Here is a 20,932-nt window from a genome sequence, read left to right on the forward strand (position 1 = left end):
TTGAAACAATGAAATTTATTTAATACAAAAAAGTTATCTACATTAAAATGTTGGCAAAGCTTCTCACAGAGACTAAAGCATAGATTAGATTAGAGCCTTGGTGTGCTTAAACAAAACTTCCAACTTTTAATCGATACTAAAGCATGTATTATCACATACTCACATAAGAATAAGTTGTACAACAGCATTTACAAAACAAGCTGGTGTGATTAATATAAATATACTTATATACAAACATTCTAATAGCTTCCACTATCATCCAAATCATGCATGTCACGTTTAAAAATAGAATTTGATCAAGGTAACAATAGCCTTTGAAATCAAACTCTTTTAATAATGTGACAACATGTGACTGAAATTTTAATAATGATAGTAGATCCAATTGAAAATTCATGTACAACAGGACATAGATCGTTGGTTTATAATCATTCTTTGTTGGTGCGATCCCTCTTCTGTCCACCAAGAATTCGAGAAATTTGTAAACCTCTACTGAAAGCTTGGTTGAAAAGCATTCTTGTTTGAAACTCTGAAACAAATGGAAACCATGCCAAGAAAGCTACTGGTGTGAAGAGTAGCAAGCCCATTATTACTTCATATCCACGGGCAAGTGCTCGAACCGAGCCCCAAAGTCCAGTTTTAGCGATGAGTGGCTTACAAGCTTGTGCAATCTTTACAAAATAAACAAGAGAAAAGAAACTTAGTTGAGAGCTACAAACTTCTTAGTAAGCACTTATCAATCAAGAAATAACAATATAAATATAATCTTCCAAATTGCAACTATGAGTTTTTATCAACACTTGCTCGTGTAAGTTGAAATTAGCTTTGTATATCAACACCTGCGTTAAACTTTTCTTTTGGCAAAGAAAAGTTTAGGTGAGTTGTGTCCCAGGAGGGTTAGGAAAAGCCTCAAGACTCGGTGAACACTGACATACATACTAGCATATTATCCACCAATGAGGCACTCACATCGGCAGCGGGATTCAAACTCAAATCTTTGAGAGATCTGAACTGGTCTGAAACTGGACCAGACTACGTTAGTTGTGTGTGAGTGTTTGTTATTCACAAGTGTCCTGGAAAAGAGGCTAGAGAAGGGGAACTGCTTGAGACTAGAACTATTTGATATCACTTTAATTTCTGCAGTGTGACTAAATGTCACAAGTTCAAGTCATGAAATCCGACTCTTGTAATACAAGGTAAGGCTCAAAAGATCCGAGATGGATCAGAACCATCTAGACCCTGCATGACCGGAGTTTTGTAAAACCAGGTTTTGCTTTTTAGAGGATATGATAGAAGACAGATGCAACATAAAGAGAATGCAAGAAAAGAAAAATAAATGACTGACCTGCAGCATTCCCCAGCCTGTTGGCATGACTGCAAGAATGCAGATTATTATGTCCTTAATTGTCATATTAGCGACTGCTATTAATATTATGAGGGTGGCAAGAAATGTTATGAAAATAGAACCCTCAATCAATCTAAATACAAGCTGGAAGTCTGCACTGAGGCGGCGCCTGCCAACAGATATACCCTGCAAAAATGCAGCAGATAATATAGAAATGGCTAATTTATTCCGAAACCATACAAACTCAAGTATAAAATGATGTGTGACAGATGGAAGAAAAAAGGAGGGAGATTTTCATGATTTGAATTCTCACCTTCATTAAACCCAATATTAGAAAGATTATCATCCATGAAATACCATAAACCTGTAATCCGATAGTAACTGTAGTTAAATTCATATCCAGGTTAATAGGGTCATGAACAAATGACAAAGGAGTAATCCTAAGGAGAGCTATATGAGAAAAACACTTACCAAAACACTTTGATGTGATCTGGTGATTGAAAGGTGATATACAAGTCCATATTGATATATGAAAAATCGGAGTGCCAGTATTATCTCAGTAGCAATACCACGCATTCCGGAATGCTCAAGATGCTCATGCTCTTTTTCCCACCAGGATTCCCAGCTTTTTTCAGGAGGTACACCGATACCTCCGCGGTTGCTTATCCACTTATGCCAATCTGTCCAATCATCAAGTATCTTCTGCCACTCAAATCCCGATGGATTGAAAAGGAAAGGAGCAAAGAGCCATGTCCCTGCCATGAACCATATGGTTATGGTAATTAAAATATATGCAACCACTCCTCGGTATGCATGGCCAAATATATGGTAGACCACAAGAAGAATCACCAGTTCAATTCCTTTAACAAAATGACTCCGAGAATAGAGCCTATAATTATCAGCAAACTTGGCATGGAACACCACGAAACCCCGACCAGTACCTCTGTACTGCGCACCTCCATGAAGCAATGTCCTTCCATAATAGTGTGTTTTCGTTCCAAGAGAAAATGTGAAAAATACAGGAGCCAACTGTATTTGCATTAGTACAAAATCACTAAACGCCTCACGAAAACCCTTCTCCAAACCAATCTCCATCAACATAGGCAAGGCCAACAAAAATCCGATTTGCACAACAGATTGAGAAGCAAGAGCTACTTGAAGAGCTTTGTTGTCTCGAATAGCTCTTTGTTTGTTCAGCCCTTCTTCAAGTCCACTAAGGGAAAGATAGAGGCGGCCGTAAAGGAATACATAAACTGTGAGGACTGTCAGCTGTTAAAAGCAAAGTCAGTACGTATAACAGATCATAATCATAGATACCACTAGTAAGGAAGGTTCCAAGTATACCAGGGTACTGAAATAGAAGCCAATGGTGGTGAAATAAACAGATAACATTCGGAAGAAATCAAATCGGTGTCCAAGCCTGTATATGTCCCTACTCATTGTCTGCTCACCATTCCCATTAGCAATCTTTGCTTCAAACATTGATATCTGGTTAAGACCGACGTCCCTTCCTTTACCAACTTGTATGTACTCATGATGAGTGACATTTCCTTCACGTAAAGTAGAATTGAAACCTGCAGCTCATGGAGAAACGTATGCTAATGATATTTTAATAAAAGAAATGGAAATGAGTTATGCACATAGAGAAAGAGATAATAAAGCACATGCCTGCAAATATATCCTCGCTTAAGTTGACGACCTTAGAAGCCTTGCTTACACCGCCTCTTGTCAGGTGGAAAAGCCTATCAAATACATCTGGGTGGCCATAATGGAACCTCACCCTGAATGAAAAGCACAAAAGTATTACTAAGAACTTCAAAAACATCTCTTATTTTATGATGAAGAAATTGATGAAAGTTTCAAACCAAAAAACAGAACTCGCTGAGAAATGGATCAGTAAAACAGTCCACTTGCACAATCACTCTATTCATTTTACATATTCATGTTTTAGAAAAATACCTAAAAAAGATGATCATGGGATATGACTAGCCATATTTGGTTTGATGAATAACTAAATACTTGTATTATTATTGTCATTGTACTATTACTATGATGACTTGAACTATTTGTCTTAAAACCTAGATTATTAGTATGAATAGGAGTGTTGGTTAAAATTTTGCATCAGGCATCATTGTGAGCATCCAGTTGTTAAAGAAAATAGAGACTTACTTCAAGGGGTTAGCCAATAATCTCTGTCCAATTGTCACAAAACTGGTTTCCTGATTGGACATAAACCATGCAAGCGATGAAACACTGCAAGAAACATAAGGAAGATGAAAGTTAACAGTGTCTACTTGTAGATTTTAGCTTATATCAGAAAACACAGAAATTGATACAATAGATCATACCTGCCAGTAAAAATATGCTCTCTGAGTCCAAGTATAGTTGGATATCTGGGGCCACCGTGTTTCTTAAGAAATTCTTGCAGCAAATTCCTCATTTTGAAAGCTTCTTCCATATAGTTATCCTGTTACACAAATGCTTAGCTATCGTAATTTTTTCATAAGCTGGATTTCACTTCTTTCTTCCATATATAAATAATGTAAGGGTTTTCTATCATGTGCAAATTTGCACATGTTAAGAAGTTTAAAATAGAAATTTTGTATTGAAATTTGTACATTTGATATTAAATACACCCTCCGGTCACAATTATAAGCAAAAATCAATATTTTAGGTTCATTCATTAAATGATGTATGTAGTATATAATAAAGACCATATACATCATTAATTGAATGAATCTAAAATGTAGATTTTTGCTTATAAAAGTGACTGGATGGTGTATAAAACTTTTGAATAAATAATTGTTTTCCAAAAAAAGTTACTACTATTAGTTGTTTTAACATGTGCAATGTTGCACATGTTAGACAAACCCATAATGTAATACCTGATTCATATCAATTGTTTGCAAGCCTTCGCCTCTTGTGAAAATGATGGCATGGTTTTGATTTTCTGGCTTCCCCTCACCTAATATTGCAGGCCCGGGAAGCTTTATTCTGTAAATTACCTACACCAAAATAACCATATGACAAATTGGAAATCATCGCCTAATTTGATTATTTCATTTTCGTTACTGCAATAAAAAATAAATTTAAGAAAAATATGTGACCATCAAGAATATGTTTGATCATTTTCCATAATAATTAATTAAAAAACTAGAGAAAAAACTACTTCTGATTATATTTTTCCTCTTAACAGGAAATATGCTCAGACGGTTTATGAAGCCAGATGATTATGTTGATGAAATTGCATACACTCATTTGTGTGTCTCCATCAATTTGGATCTTTTATTTAGTACCAAAGATTTAAAAAGTAGGTTTTAATGGAATAAACCATCAATTTAGTCTCTAAATTATCACTCTCTCTCCTATGTAGTCCCTAAAGTATATAAAATATAATAAATCATCCATGAAGTATATAAAATCCATCAATTTAGTCCCTGATATTAAGATACTTTAGGGTTTCAGATACTTTAGAGACTAAATGACGGATTGCATATACTTCGGGACTAAATTAGGGAGAGATAGAAACTTTTAAGGACTAATTGATGGTTTATTTGGTTTTAATGTATAACTTAGCCCCTGATATTAAGATACTTTAGGGTCTCAAATACTTTAGAGTAAATTGACAGATTGCATATACTGTAGGGACTAATTATTTTTATATACTTTAGGGACTAAATTGATGGTTTATTCGGTTTTAATGTATAATTATATGCATAATTTTCATCACTTGCAATTTATTGACTTCATTAATCATAATTTCAGGAATGGTCTTTAGGACAATACCTGATCTAAACTTTGAACTGCTTCAGATGAATCAATTGATTTGGTTGGTAAAGCAGCTTTGGTTAGTGCTGAATAATAAACCTTGTCTATCTTTCGGGAAGAATCTTTGCTAGGCTCTTCAACCTCATCAATATAAGCAACTCGGAGAGATGGATACCTGCAATTGTACATTAGTACCAAATGTAACAGGATAGTGTTTGCATAATCAATAACAAATAACAAGGTTAACTTGAGAGACTTACTTAGTCATGAGCTTTAAAATTTCTTTGGCCCTAGGATCACCAGATCGCTTGTGAATACTATATTGTTGACATGACACTACATATGTGAACTTCATGTCGGCTAATGATTGACACTGTGTCCACAACGACCGCTCACTGGTTGGATTTTCCTTACTCTCTAGTTCTGCCGCCTTGTAACCTTTCATTAATTCTGTTTATGAAATGAAAATAAGTTAAGTTGTAAAATAAGGTAATGCCCCCCCACCCTCCTTCAACGAATATTTCTCCACGTACCTTCATCCTTCGCCATATCAAGAAAAGCCTGTAGTTCCAATGCTTGTCGGAAATACATCATTCCTCGGACTTCATTTTGTGAGAATTAAGTGAAAATGCAGAAGACACCCGTAATTATACAATGCAAAATATAACATAAAATTACATATCTAACATGTAGGAATATTGTCAAAGGGCAAGGAAGCAATTTGTACCAGTTTTGGTCAATGTTTGGCCTCTGTATGATGCCCATAAACGGAGTTCTTCGTCTAACTCTTCTTTGAGTTCCTCTTCACTCTTACAATCAAAACGTTCAAGGAAGTTTTTCCATTCATCTAGAGAAATTCATGATCAGATCAGAAGCAAGAGTGTAGTTATACATATAATAACCACTCTTGGACTCTTAAAAATAAAAACTAAAGCTTGTTTAGGTCAAGCAGTGCTTTTGCAAATATATCTAGAGGAAATGCAGAAACCTGGAAATATCTTTTGCAAGTAAAAGAGGATCGAGACTCCATCTTCATTTCGCTCTCCCAGATGGTCTCGTGAGAAAAGAACCGGCTCATCAAAGTATGGCGTCAAGACACTGCAAACAAAGATATATAATGTCACTACAATGCTTTAGATGGAAATTTTGTATAGTACATGTATAATCGTATTGGAAAAATCAAGTCCCACATAGATCGAAGATGAGGCCTGACTATAGTTAATAAAGAGGCACACCCCACCTTACAACCCGGTTTTGTAAGGATGAGTAAGACCCAACATAAAAACTTAATATGGTATCAGAGCTATTAAGTTTTTATTACTGTTGAATACCAGAGAAATGAGAGACACATGCTTGAACCGCGTGTCCAGGCCGCACCGCGGAGATTATATTATAAAGGCAACGATACAGTGGCCAAAACGAAGGCAGAACGCGCTCTCACGCGCGGTTGCAAGCAGCGGCACGTGGGTTTGAGCGCTGGAGAGAAAGGTGGCACGTGTGGGCACGTGAAAGCGTATCTAGGGCGGCGCGTTCAGGGACTGACCAGATTGGGGATTCCGATTCAAATGGTGTGGTCAGTCTCCAAAAAGGTTGCCTGAATGGGCGGTGACAGTGATGATTTGTGACAGAAAGTGATGAAACTAGATGCCAAAAAGTGTCCCGGCAGGGGAGGAGGGGCAAACCGGAGTGAAACATGGTTGGCCGGAAAAAAATCTCACCGGAGGACTGGTCCACCGGTCAATCACGGTTTAGGGTTGCGTCTCAAAAGGATCTGGATAACATGTTGAATACAAGAGAAAATGAGATATATGATTGAACGTGTCTAGGCCGCAGCACAGAGATTTTATTATATACGCAAGAATACAACAAAGACATTTAATTACAACAGAATATGCTATTCTAGAATATTCTACACTATATTTACAAATATCAACACTTACAAAACCGGCTTGTAAGGTAAGGTTTACCTCTCTTTATGAACTCTAGGGGCCTCGTCTTTAATCTGTGGAACTTCGTTTTTTCAAGCACTCCTCACACCCAGCACTATTGGGCTTGGTGTGGATATAAATGTTGGGTGGCCCGAGTGGATAGACTTTGATACCATATTATACACCATCTACATGTATGCATGCACACACACATACATTGAGTTATCAACGAATCTTAGAAAGTTAAACCCTACACACCTCCCCTCAACTGGCCCAAAAAATAGAGACAAATTACAAACAAAGGAATGATTTGCTGGCGGTTCAAAATTTAGTATAAATGACTTTTTATTAAGAGACTTTTTATTGCTAGGAAGAGCACCTTTCAGATCAAAAGACTTCCTCCAACTGCGCTTTGTGGTCTTTTGTTTTTGTAGTTTCTGCCTCTGTACTGTTTCATTGGTAGCCTTTACTAACATATGGGGATATATTAAATTTTGAACTGCTGGCAAATCTTTCCTTTGCTTGTAATTTGTCTCCATTTCTTTTTTTGGCCAGTTGAGGGGAGGCATGTAGGGTTTAACTTTCTTAGATTCGTTGGTAACTCAATGTGTGTGTGTCTGTGTGCATATATACAGTTGGTGTATAATATGGTATCAGAGTCCATGGATTCGGGACACTCATCATTTATATCTACACACCAAATCCAATAATGATGGATGTGGCGTGTATTGGAAAAACCAAGACCCACATAGATTTAAGATGAGGTCTAACTAGAGTTTATAAATATTGGCGCATCTAACCTTACAAGCCGGTTTTTTAAGGAAAAGTTAGGCCCAATATAAAAACTTAATAAATGGGTGATACAGACTTCTTCTCACTTTAGTTTAAAAATTTTTAAAGGATGAATTATATACCACTACTTTCACATTTTCCAAAATAATGATAAAATCTCAAACTTGAACAGAAATTGTACACCACACTAATTGCACTTTTGTGGACTATTGAGCTAACACTATCAAGTATTTCAAAAACAAAAGAAAGTAAATACTATTATTAATTACTGGATGTAGATCTAGCAGATTATGCGGACAATATTAAATTTACAACGGAAAAAAATTAATAGTTAAAGTGGATTACTTTATTTTACTGTTAATTTTATCATATATTTCAATTTGTTCACGTGATGTTTGAACTACAATATAATATGAAATAATGCAATGCTTGTGAAGAGTTTAGGTATGAATGATTGTGCAATTTTGAAGATTTGTTTTCAAATTGAATTTTCATTAAAAATCTCCTCAAGTAAGATTATATGAAGAAAAGTGTGAGCTTTGAAGCTAACTCTAAGCATCAAGAAATGACCTAGCTAGATCAATACCCTTCATAAACAATATTTGAAATTATTAGCATCAACACTTCGACATTTTTTTCAAACACCCTTGCCCATTAAGACAATAAGACCTATGAGCATGTTATAAAAAGTGTGTTGGAGAGTGTGCCGGTGTCACAAGTTGATGTTCAAATAGGTGAAGGCAAATAAAATGATTCAGGCTTACGAGAAGGACAGCATATTTCGAACTTTAGGAGCAGACGGCATATTCATAAACAATGAATTGCTGAAGAAAGTTATACGCCTCTTAGCATCCAAGTTGGATGGTACATCCATAGCAGACTCCTTGACAGTAAGCAGTAATTGAAGTCTTTTTAACTGTGAAGATCAAATGAAATAAATTAAGCGAAAAAAATATATCATCTTATATAAATACAAAATAGTAACAAAATAACACAGACATAAAAACACCTTTAAGTCTAAAACTTACTTTCTCTGACCAAGCTTCAGTATCTGTTGTGACAGGAAACTGAAGTCTACCAAGAAACTGATATTGTTGATCAAGGGGCGTCATCCTTTCATCTTTTCTCAAAGCCCCACCATGGCTTGAATCTTGCAAACTAACAAGCAAATGACAATGAGTTATGAGTCCAAAATGATCATCACAACTAATCAAAATAGCGAGGCAATCAAAATCACAGTGGACTTACCCCTCAACATCTCCATCCATTATGTCTCTGGTCACAATCTCTAGCATGTCAAGCAAGAGAATCACAATTTGATCCTTAACCTCCTGATTGTTTTTCAACTGATAAAACAAAACAAATTGGGTTAAACTTCAAATTTGATTGAACACAATGTAATATTTACGTCAAGACAAAAATTACCAAACATTCAATCAGTTTAACAAAACGATCATATAGATCAGGGAGAGCACTAAGATCCAGATCCTTCAGCAGATCTCCTCTTTCAATGAGCTCGTCAACTCTTTGAAAAATATTCTGCATAACTCTGAGTTCATGAAACAATAACATACTAATGTCAGTATCTGAAATACACCAAACTTATCTTTTGATGTATACTAAGCAACAAAAAAATAATCGCACACAGATTAAGAAATAATTGCATTTCCTAAACTACTCGTTCTTTTCATTTAATTTTGTATGAGAACTTGTTTTATTGAAGGACATTTTGAGAATAATAGCAATAAAAAGGGTGAAGTGTTTAGATTTTGCCTATATTTTGGGCTACCAAATATAACTACATTTTGCTTGTATTTGAGTCCAGTGTAGTATCTCACTAAACATGAACTTACATTTTCTCCCGTTCTCCAAGAACCAAGAAGTTAATAATATTTCTAAAAGAAGTATAGCATTCTTGAACAGCAGATTTCATGTACTTGTCCCTTGACAACCTTTTTTCCAGCTCCTGACCTTTCCCGAAACTGTCTTTGGCCATAGACACTGCTATTGGGATCTGCATAACAAATCCAAAGATATGAATAAATTTGAGCAAGATATTGATTATTCTTATACAAACTCAAAACAATTGAACAGAAGAAATAGATGGACCTTGCTGGCAAGTAAGAAAGGAGGCCACTGAATGAGGTTCAGCGAAAGATCAGCCATATAGGGTACAAGCATGAGGTCCATTTCCCTAAATATTCCATTGCAGTCAGATTTCTTAGCAACAAAATCTCAATATTTTAATTATTTACGGTTCTCTGTGGACATTGGACAAAGAATTACAATATTTAGAAGGGTCATGCTAATCTAAAAAAAGAATTAAAACATAAGTTTTGTATTGGAAAAATAAGTTTTTAAACTTTCAGAGACATTGAATGCACGATTTCCAAAATTATATTTCTACATTTAGCTTCTAAACTTGTGCCTTAAGGGCACAAGTTAGCATTTCCCTATTAAGAACAGTTCAGTCATAGTACTAACTACCTGTTATCAGGGGGGGTTGGGTAGCTCAACTGGTTTGAGCCAAGGGATAAAGAGTTGGAGGTCCTGGGTTCAAACCCGGACGAAGGAGAAAAAACTAATCTAACTACTAAAATCTTCCATTCAAAAAATAAATTTAACTACCTGTTATCAATTAGATCCTCCTCCCTCAAGCTAGTAATTATTTTGTTCCATAGTTGTGCAAATCTTGCAGCTTCCATATCTTTATTGGTGGAGACCTGAAACAACCGACTCTCTTAGAAGTTAATATATGTTGACAAATGAAGTATACATTAAAAAGGAAAAAAAGTGCAATCAGAAAATATATCAACAGAGTGAACAACAAAAGAAAATGATCAGAGAGAAAAACAGGCATGTTTATCAAGGACCGTTGAAAAATAATGATCAACGCCAAACATCAAATGTGTTGGGAGTCCCTCCATAATTGATGGGAGACTTTAATCTAAGCAATATTGATGATTGCAAAGCATAGGAAATCATTAATGTGAACATTCCAAGGTCTTCAAATTAATTCTTAACATATCACATTAATCTTATTGCAAATACTTATTTATTTTGTGATGAAGCCAAATCCCTTTCCTGTATTCTCTCACCTCATAGACGAGAGACTAATACAACTAGGCACCATAGGAGAGGATACCTTACACTAGTGTTGAGAGTCCTAAATTAGATGTGATATGGCCTAACAAAAGTGATTATAGGTGGAAGGCAACCCTCATCTTACAAGTCAGTTTTGTAAGGTTGAGTTAAGGTCCAATCCAAATTCTAAGAGGAACTATCATTACAAAGTAAAGCAATTAAACTAAAGCTAAAGCTTATTCATATACTGATTTTAATAATAAAGAAAAGTTTCAAAACCTGGTCAAATCTACGAGAAAAAGTAGCCTTCAGTCCCTTTTTCTTTTTCTTCTCCGTCTGATCCAAGGGAATCAAGCGAGCATTAAATGCACCCGGAATCGAATCAAAGCGAGTCCTTAGCAACTCCAATGTCCGAATCTGAAATTATAATGAAAACAATGACTTAAGTATGATAAGATCCATAGATCTGCAGCCACTTCAGCAATAAAAACCCAGATGACTTCCATTAGCTTATTTTAAATAACAAGTTTGTGACTCAGTAGCATATAGGTACAACAGAAATAACATAAGTAAATGAGAAATGAATTCAAAATTGAACATTAACTTGATAATATCTTAACTTCTAATAGAACAGTTACTTTAAGGTTCTACTTAAAAGATTCTATATTGAATTTAGGTTTTCTTATCTCATCTGTCACAACACAGCCGTATTTGCCAAAACAGATTTAGTGCTAGCCAGCGATCAAGCCATACTCATAACTAGCAGGGGAAAGATTCAAATTAAATAGGAAAGTTTAAAAATGTTGATGATAAATTAGATAGAACACAACTATCTATATTGGCATAAGTTATGTCAAGAAAATTCCTATTTCGACAGTGTATAATAAACAGATTTATTGTGAAATATCATTACATTTTAAAATTGAAGGAAAATTTAACACTAGAACAAGAAATAAAACATCACTTTAAGTCTTCACAAAATAGGTAGTGTCACTAAGGAAAGGATAGTAAGATTCAATTTGTAAAATAATGAACAAAATACGACAGCACAGAGAGAATATACAATAATGGAGAATGCAAAAGTTTCCAAACTACAAGGACTGTTCGACAACAACACACAATAGACAAACCTCTCCCAAACGACGAAATGCACCGTATATGCCTCCTACAAATGTAGCGAAAATGGCATACCAAATCTGTGTATCCATAAAGTAGACCTGCACAGGAGTATCTGATTGATTATCACAACTAGATAAAAATGGCTTCAATATGATTAGTAAGGTATGCTACAGAAAGATAGACTTACAAGCATGATAGGAGCCCATATAGCAATAACTACACCAATATTGTTTTTGGCTGCACATAGTAATAACATGATATCAGGAAGGATCCCATAAATGAACTAAATTCATTTTCAATTATTCACAATGTTTTTACCATGAGGGAAGAACTCATGCCAACTATAAACTGACACATGGGCCTGCATGATGGCTTTTGTTGGGCCTACAAGAGGCTTAATCTGCAGTTTATAGAAAACGTAGTGTATGAATTAACAAACAAATGAATACTAGACACCATATAAATGCTCTGCATCTTTGTAATTATAGAACTACAGTTCTAAATTTATGAGCCCCTGGATCATTTAGAAGCTCAGAGAAACAAGCACGCATATATATTTCTAAATCATACACACATATGCACATACTAATATTGATATAGACACTTATTTTCTAATCATTCTACAGTAGGCGATGACCAGTGAATAAAATGATATATTTCTGGATCAGATATTTACCTCAAGGTAGTAACTGAATGCTAATTTAGATATAATTAGGAGAACCCAAAACGTAGAGTACCTAGAAAATCAAGACAAATCCATTTTACAGACGAAGATGACCAGTGAATATGATTACTGATGATTCAAGAAATTAACTTGATTCTCTTACTTGAACAATTGAAGTTGACCCTCTTGCATTCCTCTTCCAACAAAGAGCCGAGGCTGCAAATTGATGAAAAAAGAAGCATGAGATAAACAATATTTTTAAAAAAATAAACAATCAAAACTAAATATATATTTTTTAAACCGCTACACCAATAGTTTCTAATAATCTTTAAAAATTCTTCAAAAAAAAAAAAAACTTTAAAGAAAAACGAAAAAAATTCTATTTCTTGCAAGTATTTCTTAAAGATGATAAAAAAATTGTTGGTTAATAAGAAAGAACTTTTATCATTATAAAATACAGAAATATAAAATTCACAGACCAAATATGGATCAGCTTACCTGGGACCACCACATCATGAGCTTCACAGGGCCATAGTTTGATCTCTCAAGATAGCGGCGAATGAATGGAAAGAGAAATAAAATTGCAGAGAGAATGTTTGGAGATAAATAGATGAAAACAGCCAAAATGAAGATAGAAGGAGAGCCTGAACCATTGCCAAACCAATTCTTTATGGTTTGTCCAAAACCAGATGGATTTTTCCAACTAAAAGCGTAAGTGACCGGTAAAATTACAACCCACGCTGCACCTGAAATAGCTTTAAATATATATCGTAGCTTGACATGAAGCGACATGACATTCCTTGCTTTCCAACTCAGGACTATGTCAAGAAGGGCTGGAAAAGTATAAAAGGTATCTTAATCAAGTAGTAACAACATATTTTTCAGCAAAAATGAGAAACTAAAAGTGGAAATCAAGGCACATATCTTGATGCAGTAAATTGAGTTGTATGGTGCTTTTTTTCTGTTTCTTAAGTGCAGAAGACACACACATGCAAAATAGACAGGTGTTGGTTTTATCTTACCTTGTGCAAGCTTCAATATTGCAGCAGTAATGAAGATGCTGAGAACTTTCTTGAAAACATCACCATCAAATATGTTGCTTAAACTTCCAGAGTCATTCCAAGCAATGATCACCATTGCCTTAATTAGAAAGCATAATCAGTCCAATTTATTGAATAGAATTGATGCAGGATGAAGTTAGTAGAGAATGTGAATCAAAAACCAAAACAAGAACTATTACCTGTAAACATAGTAAATAAAAGCTCCACATTCTGTCAAAACTTCTAAATACATGCCAAAATGAGCGGATCTCAACAAAGTCAACTTTTCCCATCCACCGTTCGTCGTCATAAGATTTGCTTTCCTGTTTTCCAAAACCAATCGCAATTTGTTAGGGAAATATCATGGAGAGGTATTGCTTCATTCATATTGAAGACAAACTTTGGATTGAACAAAAAAATTTCAGAAGGAAATAATTACAATACATGTAAGTAATAAACGTGATCATGAATATGAGTTGTCGTTAGCACTTTCAATGAAAAACATATGGTGGAAAACAACTCAACTATATACGAAGGTCGCATATATGAGGTTCAAGCGTTAAATATAAGTACCAGACTGAAACCCTGTCAATAAACAAAAAAGTAAACACCGCAATAACAGTACCAAGTAAACATCAATTTCACAGTAGTTAGATTTTATCCTCTTTTTCCACCCTCTATATCTAAATTCTTGTAATTTCAACAGTACACATTATTTCTTCATATTAAGAAAGTTCATTAATATATGTCAAACCCTGTATGAGCTGGGAGCAATGCTGTGAAAAGAGTATAGAAGAGTTTTCACTGGCGTAGATCATTTTTTTTTCATATAAATATACAATGCTCTTAGGGTTGGTATCCTTTACTGTTTTCCTTTAAGTTATATTTCCAGTCATTTGTTAATAAGAAATGTCATACCTCTTCTTTGCTATTTCCACGCTGCGATTGAGGCAAAGGCACGGAGAAGAACTCAGAATTAATACGCATAGGCCAACCTAGGCGGAAACAATCAACTGACCTACAAATTGGAAATGAATTTATAATCTCTTTAATGATAAAAAAAAAATTATAAAGGAAATTAGGCAGATCGAAAAGAAGCATAAAATACCAAAAAAATTCGTTCAAATCGTCATAGTTTCTCCAATGAGAATGCTTTGCTTTTCCTCCTTTGCTCCTTAAAGTTTCCTGCAATACAAAAAAAAATGTTATTAATAGAAAGCAAAATGTTGAAAGAAAATTAAAACAGTTCTTCAGCTCATAAATAAAGAAGCACACCTTGTATATTGTATCATATATTGGTTTTATTACTTTCATCAGAAATGCCTCCTTTTCACCACCATAGGCAGGCTTTACAGGTTCACCCGTCAGTGGACTAACATTACCAGCTAACATCCCATACAACTCAAATGCCATCTAGGTAGGTAAAGATAAAATGATGCTTAGATTCAGTTAGCATATTTTACATTTACAGAGAAGACATGCAAGTGCACGACATACATGGCAAGTAATCAAAAATATCTTACGTAGAGTGTGTAGAAAATACCAAAACTAAGAGTTTGTATGAATCATTTAAAATATATAATACTTACATGATGGTAGATATAACAAAGGCATTCTGGCATAAATCTCAAATTTGCAGCTTCTCCCCATATAAGAAGATATAGACCCATGTATAACAATTTGCGCTGTTGCATTTCCTGCTGAATAGTTGGCAACCTAAATATCATCATAAAAGAACAAACTTAAAAGAGCGTATTACAAATTCTTTAAGTAGCCACATATGCCTAACTATAAATTTCAACTCAATACTTCACAAAACAAGCATTTGACGTAATTACTATAGTAAGACATGCAACTCTCACCAAAGGCTACTTTTGCGACCCAAATACTTGCACCACTTTTTGTAGCTTCTAAAGAGTTTCTTCATCACTTCATTTAAAGCACGGTCATCCAACTAAATAGGAAAAATGCAGATTGTAAGAAACAATATATTTACTCTGTCTAAATCAGAAATAAGGGTCAAAGCTCATTCACCAAAAAAAAATAAAAAATAATGATAATAATAATAACCTTGGGTTGTTGATCATGTTTTGGAAATTGTCTTATGTGTACATTTGCAAGCAAAAGAATCAGATGCTCCCTTTGATTTTCCACATTATCCTTCTGCGTAGATACAAGGAGATAATCTCAGAATGAAATATAAAAACCAAATGGTGGCTATAAATCAATCCGAACCTGGAAACCAAACATCAGCTGAAGCCAATCCAGAATGTCTTGATTAATTTTGTTACTGTGATTCGTCGGCCATGGCAAACCCCTAGTATTACGCAGTGCAGAGCAAGCAGCTTGAATCTGTAAATAGATAAATAAATATAGGCAATCTAGTCAACACTGTGGAAGCAATTCTAACATAAGTTATTTTATCAGATAAAAGTTGTAATGATAAGTTGATGCCAGACTTTGCAACCTGTAACAAATACTAAAAATATAAACTAATTCTCTCTCCTGAAGACTAAACTTTTAAAACAAGGAGTACCAACTTTCAACAAATTCAATGCTACTACCAACTTTTTTAAGCTCAGTGATTCAGTCAATGGGGTCCTATATTAAGAGACAGAGGTAGTAACTTTTTTTTGGAGAGGGACAAAGGTGGTAGCTTAAATGAAAATAGGATCAAAACATAGTAAAAGAGAACAAACCTCGGGATATCTCATTATAGCCTCTTTCCCACTCTCTGGATCAAGGGGCAAAATATTATAGGGTGCATACAATTGCTTCTTTTCTTCAACCCTTGTATGAACTTCCAAGATCTACAACAAAATATGGGAATGTTAAAAATAAGATTTTTAATATTATTCTAGTTATTTGTATACTCCATTCAGTTACTAATAGAAAGTTGAAGTAGCATGACACTTATTTTACCTCATCAGATACTTCTACAGCTTCTGTTTGATTAACTGCTTTCAAAACCTCAAATAAAACAGCAGCAGTTTGATATGCTTTTGTGAGCTGGGCACTGGGAAAAACATATGAAGTTAATGCCGGTATTTCCTTTTTTATGGATAAAATATACAAATCATATTAACAGAAATTAGGACAGTTAACAGATAATGTCTGAGCTAAAGTCGAGTCAATGACCAAATTATTGATTGACTTAGATTATAATAAACTCACCGGTCCTTATCAGCAGCATTTTGTAAAGCTTCAATATACTTTCGGTAGTAATGTCGATAAAAGCTCTGCATTTCGCGAGCATCACTCTTCGCTCTTCCCTCCAAAGTGGTGTCATTCTCCTGCAAAGAATGGGAAAATACTTCCAAAAATTCAGATTTCCAAAGAAAGACATTCCAATCTATGATATAATAACATGGTAAGTATTTGTTCTTTCTCCTTTTGTTGGTACTTACTCAAATTAGAGAACAGTTAAGAAGCCATTAATATTCAGAAAAACAAATGCAAGGGAAATACCTTAAAAAGATTGAAAATTTATGAGAACTAAAACAAATGTTGAAATTGTAAACAAATAAAATAAGAAGTTTACTCTTTCTAAACGTTGAAGAAGAGCTGTTTTGAATTGTCGAACACCACGCCCACTAGATGTGGGATCTAGTCTATGAGCTTTTTCAAAGGCATAAAACCGACCTAATTACAAACCAGCCGAGTGCATTAGACAAAGAATACATAGATCAAAGTTCGTAAAGCATTTATCATATTATGAGGCTAACATAATATCCAAATAGAATAACCAAAAGAAGAAAAGTATTGAAGTAAAATATTAAAAGATGAAAGTTACAACGTTCATCAGAGTGGTTTCAGATCCAAAATAAGTAAACATATAGTGATTACATAGAGTTACCAACTTTAAAGCTCCCTAAAGAGCTGCCACCTTATGATCTAGCTAATTAAAGGAAAAAAATTATGAAACACATGCAAGAAATTCATTTTTTTTTGGTAGAACACAAATTCATTCTCTATTAACCAGAACTTCATACATTACAATTTTTTTTTTAAGAAACAAAAAAAAATTAACAAATTAAGAAAAACGCATTGTGCTCATAACTATGAGCATCTTTTCAAATAAAATGTAGCATTCAAGTACAGTTACGGTTAAGACAACAAACCAAGAAATTTTCCAGCCAAAACTCTATTAAATACCAGACAAAGTCATTTTCAGTACAATCTTCAGCAACTTTTCCAATCAATGAGAACTTAAAATCACATTTTTAGTGACATAATGTCAATTCTTCTAAAAGCAAAAGCTTCTAAACAATAATAGACTTTGAATTTTGAACATCCAAATGGAAAAAGAATTCACCCTTGCATTTATATTTATATATTTAAAGAGGCTATAAACATGAACTCACAGAGATAAGCAACTCTTTTATTGCTTGCTTCGACTTCATTAGCAACACGGAGAATAGGTGCGATCTCAACCAATGAAGATGGCACGACTTCACTGTCCAAAATCGGGTCTGCTCCTAAATTTCCAGCAGTCTGAGTCCGCAGTATCCGCCTCTGCGGTTGCTGCTCAGACCCCCTTCTATAAGACATCTTCTTGAACCCTCCAATCAACAGCCTATATCACTTCTTCCTGTTACAACACCAACAAATCAAGAACAAAAATATTAAAATAAAATCAAATATATTAAATAAAATCATAATATGACAATTATAGGAACACTTAAAACTAATTTATTCAACTCAATTAGAGCTCAAAAATCCACTAAGATTAAGATTAAGATTAGATCAACCAAACAGAAAAATGAGCATAAGATGCAAAATTGAGTGTGGTTGTACTATGCTTAACAATGAAAATTCACTGATTCAAAAAATAAACAATGAAAATTCTCAAATTCTCCAAAACCCTGATTCAATAAAAACCCTAAAATATGAAAGAAACCCCTAAATTGAGCTTAAAAAAAGCGCTTTTAGTTCAAACAAACCTCAAAAGCTTACATCTGAATTAAAAAGCAGATGAATCAAGCGATAAAATATCTTGAATTCTTCACTCTTACTAAGCAACCCTTTAAGCAAAACAGCAAAAAGGTTCAATTTTTATGTGAATCAAGATAAGGGTATGGATCAAGTTCACTACTTTATTAAATAAAATCAAAAGGGGTCTTCAAAAGTCAAGTGTAAATAAAAAAAGAAGAAAAAAATATACTTTATAAGAAAGTGAAAGAAAAAATGAAGAGAAAAAAAAAATAGATGAATCTTACAAGGTGTTGTATAAGAAAATGGAACAGTGATGGTTGTTGTGAATAGTGAGAGTGTGATTTGTCTATCTCTCTCTATAAGATGAAACTGTGAAGAAAGTGAAGATTCTTTGCCTTGAATCATGTGCATTAATGCTTATAAATCAATGTTTTTTAAGCGGGTAAAGTTTCTGCTCCAATTAGATAATAACATGTGGCAAATTGCATGAGGCTCTTGTAGTTTTCCTCTTCACAAAGAAACATTTTATAGACAGAGATATTAATTAAAAAATTGAATTTTTTTAAATAATTAAATTAAAAAATTAAATATAAACTAATATATCAAATACATTTCAATTTTTGAATTAATTTTTACTTATATTTCATTCTAAAAAGAGTATTATCTTTTGCGTTAACTCAATAATTTTTAAGGGAATTGACCACGATAATATGAAGAGTGGTAAATAAAAAAAAATATTAATAATTATTTTATTTGAAAAAATGCCTCGAGTTCTTCTAAATCAGTAGAGATTGTTGACCACTTGGGTTTATTACATAAAGAATATTCTCTTTATTTCATAATTAGCGAAAAGACAAACATTATTGTGTCCATCTATCTGTTTTTCTACGGCACTTGATTGTGTGTATATATACCAATTTTCCATGCACAATTATCAACTATTTTTCACTAATAAGTTTTTTTATAGTGCCCACTAATCAAAGTCGGGTTCAACCAAATCATTTATTCATGCATTAACAATTTGAGTTTAATCACTTCGTCACTCTCATAAAGAGCATTCTTCTTATTCCATAATAATTGTCGACTTTTTAAATGTGATGATTATTACATTTTACATTGATAGATTAAATAAAAATCAATTTTAAGCAAAAATATTAAAAATTCAAATGAATTTGTTCCAAATTTTAAATTAAATACTGTTGAATTTTCTAGATATTTTTACTTAATTTTTTAATATCTCCATTTTTAGAGGAATGGACCCTTGTAATTCATAGTTCAGTTAAAAAATAAGTAAAATTTAATAAAAATTGTTTTACTCAAAAATCAAACTCAAACTGTCATAAACCATTGGTTTAGACAGTTTATTCTATAAAGATTATTCCATTGATTCCATAATAATCGTCGCATCTGTTGAATGTGACGAATATTACTTTTTCAAAGAGAGATATGTAAATAAAAATGAAATATAAACAAAAAATATTCAAAATGACATTTTAATTTGTATGTTTTAAACTAAATATATTTGAATTTTCTATACCATTGTTACTTGTATTTTATTCTGTAATTTTTTTTTTTTGTAATCTTTTGACTCTCAAAGAGTGGACCATAACAACTCGAACTTCGATCAAAAGATAAGTAAAGTCTTGACAATAATTATTTTACCCAGTAATCAAACCTCAACTCTCCTAAATTATTCATCTATATGGGAGAGCTCATTAGCAGTTGAGTTCAACCACTTGGTTTATTCCATTAATAGTATTCCATTTGACAAATGTGATGCTTATTACATTTTATGGGGAGAGAATAAATGAAAATAAAATATAAACAAAAATATTCAAAATGTCAAATTAATTTGCTCTAAATTTTAAACTAAATCTGGTTGGATTTTCTTGATCATTTTTACTTAAAATTTATTCCGTAATTTTTTTTTTTTTAATCTTTTGATTCAGAGAGGATTGGACTATAGAAATATGAAGTTTGGGTGAAGATAAGTAAAGCTTGGTCATCCATTGTTTCATCCAATAATTAAACTTGGGTTCTCCTAATTTTTTTTATCTTATGGAGATTTTACTAACAATATGAGTTTAATTTCTTGATTTATTTTTTTAAGAGTATTCCCTTTATTCCATAATAATTGTCACATTTGTCAAATGTGTCAATTACTCTATTCGATCCATTTTATATGAGACCAATGGATCAACAAAAGTTTATATATTTGGTCTATATTATGAACTAGGTGCATCAACTTTTGTCGACTTAT

At 33.4% G+C, this 20,932-nt stretch overlaps 1 protein-coding gene across 5 annotated transcripts; it reads right to left on the reverse strand.

The window, feature by feature from the left end:
- On the reverse strand, window positions 1-19,104 carry LOC25486850 (callose synthase 2). 5 transcript variants are annotated; one of them, XM_013608671.3, is made up of 44 exons: window positions 18,957-19,060; window positions 18,694-18,761; window positions 18,102-18,328; window positions 17,279-17,379; window positions 16,912-17,030; window positions 16,660-16,753; window positions 16,437-16,547; window positions 15,973-16,089; window positions 15,808-15,900; window positions 15,600-15,691; window positions 15,327-15,453; window positions 15,013-15,150; window positions 14,846-14,922; window positions 14,656-14,755; window positions 13,938-14,060; window positions 13,720-13,837; window positions 13,196-13,530; window positions 12,861-12,913; window positions 12,710-12,770; window positions 12,352-12,433; window positions 12,221-12,270; window positions 12,045-12,131; window positions 11,194-11,331; window positions 10,459-10,553; window positions 9,940-10,024; window positions 9,684-9,844; window positions 9,256-9,379; window positions 9,079-9,176; window positions 8,859-8,988; window positions 8,595-8,746; window positions 6,099-6,208; window positions 5,838-5,957; window positions 5,644-5,712; window positions 5,371-5,560; window positions 5,129-5,285; window positions 4,228-4,347; window positions 3,691-3,809; window positions 3,512-3,595; window positions 3,011-3,123; window positions 2,687-2,916; window positions 1,814-2,611; window positions 1,656-1,706; window positions 1,343-1,528; window positions 426-668 (listed from the first exon to the last, which is right to left on the reverse strand). In XM_013608671.3, exons 3-44 carry the CDS (start codon window positions 18,286-18,288, stop codon window positions 426-428), a joined length of 5,838 nt encoding a protein of 1,945 aa, XP_013464125.1. In that variant the 5' UTR covers window positions 18,289-18,328; window positions 18,694-18,761; window positions 18,957-19,060. The 5 variants fall into 5 exon arrangements, with proteins under 5 accessions (XP_024631533.1, XP_013464125.1, XP_024631535.1 ...); XM_024775767.2 differs by having other exon boundaries at window positions 18,681-18,761; XM_024775765.2 differs by lacking the exon at window positions 18,694-18,761 and having other exon boundaries at window positions 1-668; window positions 18,957-19,104.
- Window positions 19,105-20,932: the final 1,828 nt, after the last annotated feature.

The sequence above is a fragment of the Medicago truncatula genome, chromosome 2 (assembly GCF_003473485.1).
Source record: "Medicago truncatula cultivar Jemalong A17 chromosome 2, MtrunA17r5.0-ANR, whole genome shotgun sequence".
NCBI classification, from domain to species: Eukaryota; Viridiplantae; Streptophyta; class Magnoliopsida; order Fabales; family Fabaceae; genus Medicago; species Medicago truncatula.

What these genes read in the sequence shown, in the direction of transcription:
- LOC25486850 (XM_024775765.2), bottom strand. Translation starts at nt 18,288, where the DNA reads ATGTCTTATAGAAGGGGGTCTGAGCAGCAACCGCAGAGGCGGATACTG. An exon ending in CTATAATGAGATATCCCGAG is followed by an intron (nt 16,090 to 16,436) that starts GTTTGTTCTCTT and finishes ATCTATTTACAG; the next exon opens with ATTCAAGCTGCTTGCTCTGC. An exon ending in GCTTCTATTTCAGTACCCTG is followed by an intron (nt 2,612 to 2,686) that starts GTATACTTGGAA and finishes TGCTTTTAACAG; the next exon opens with CTGACAGTCCTCACAGTTTA.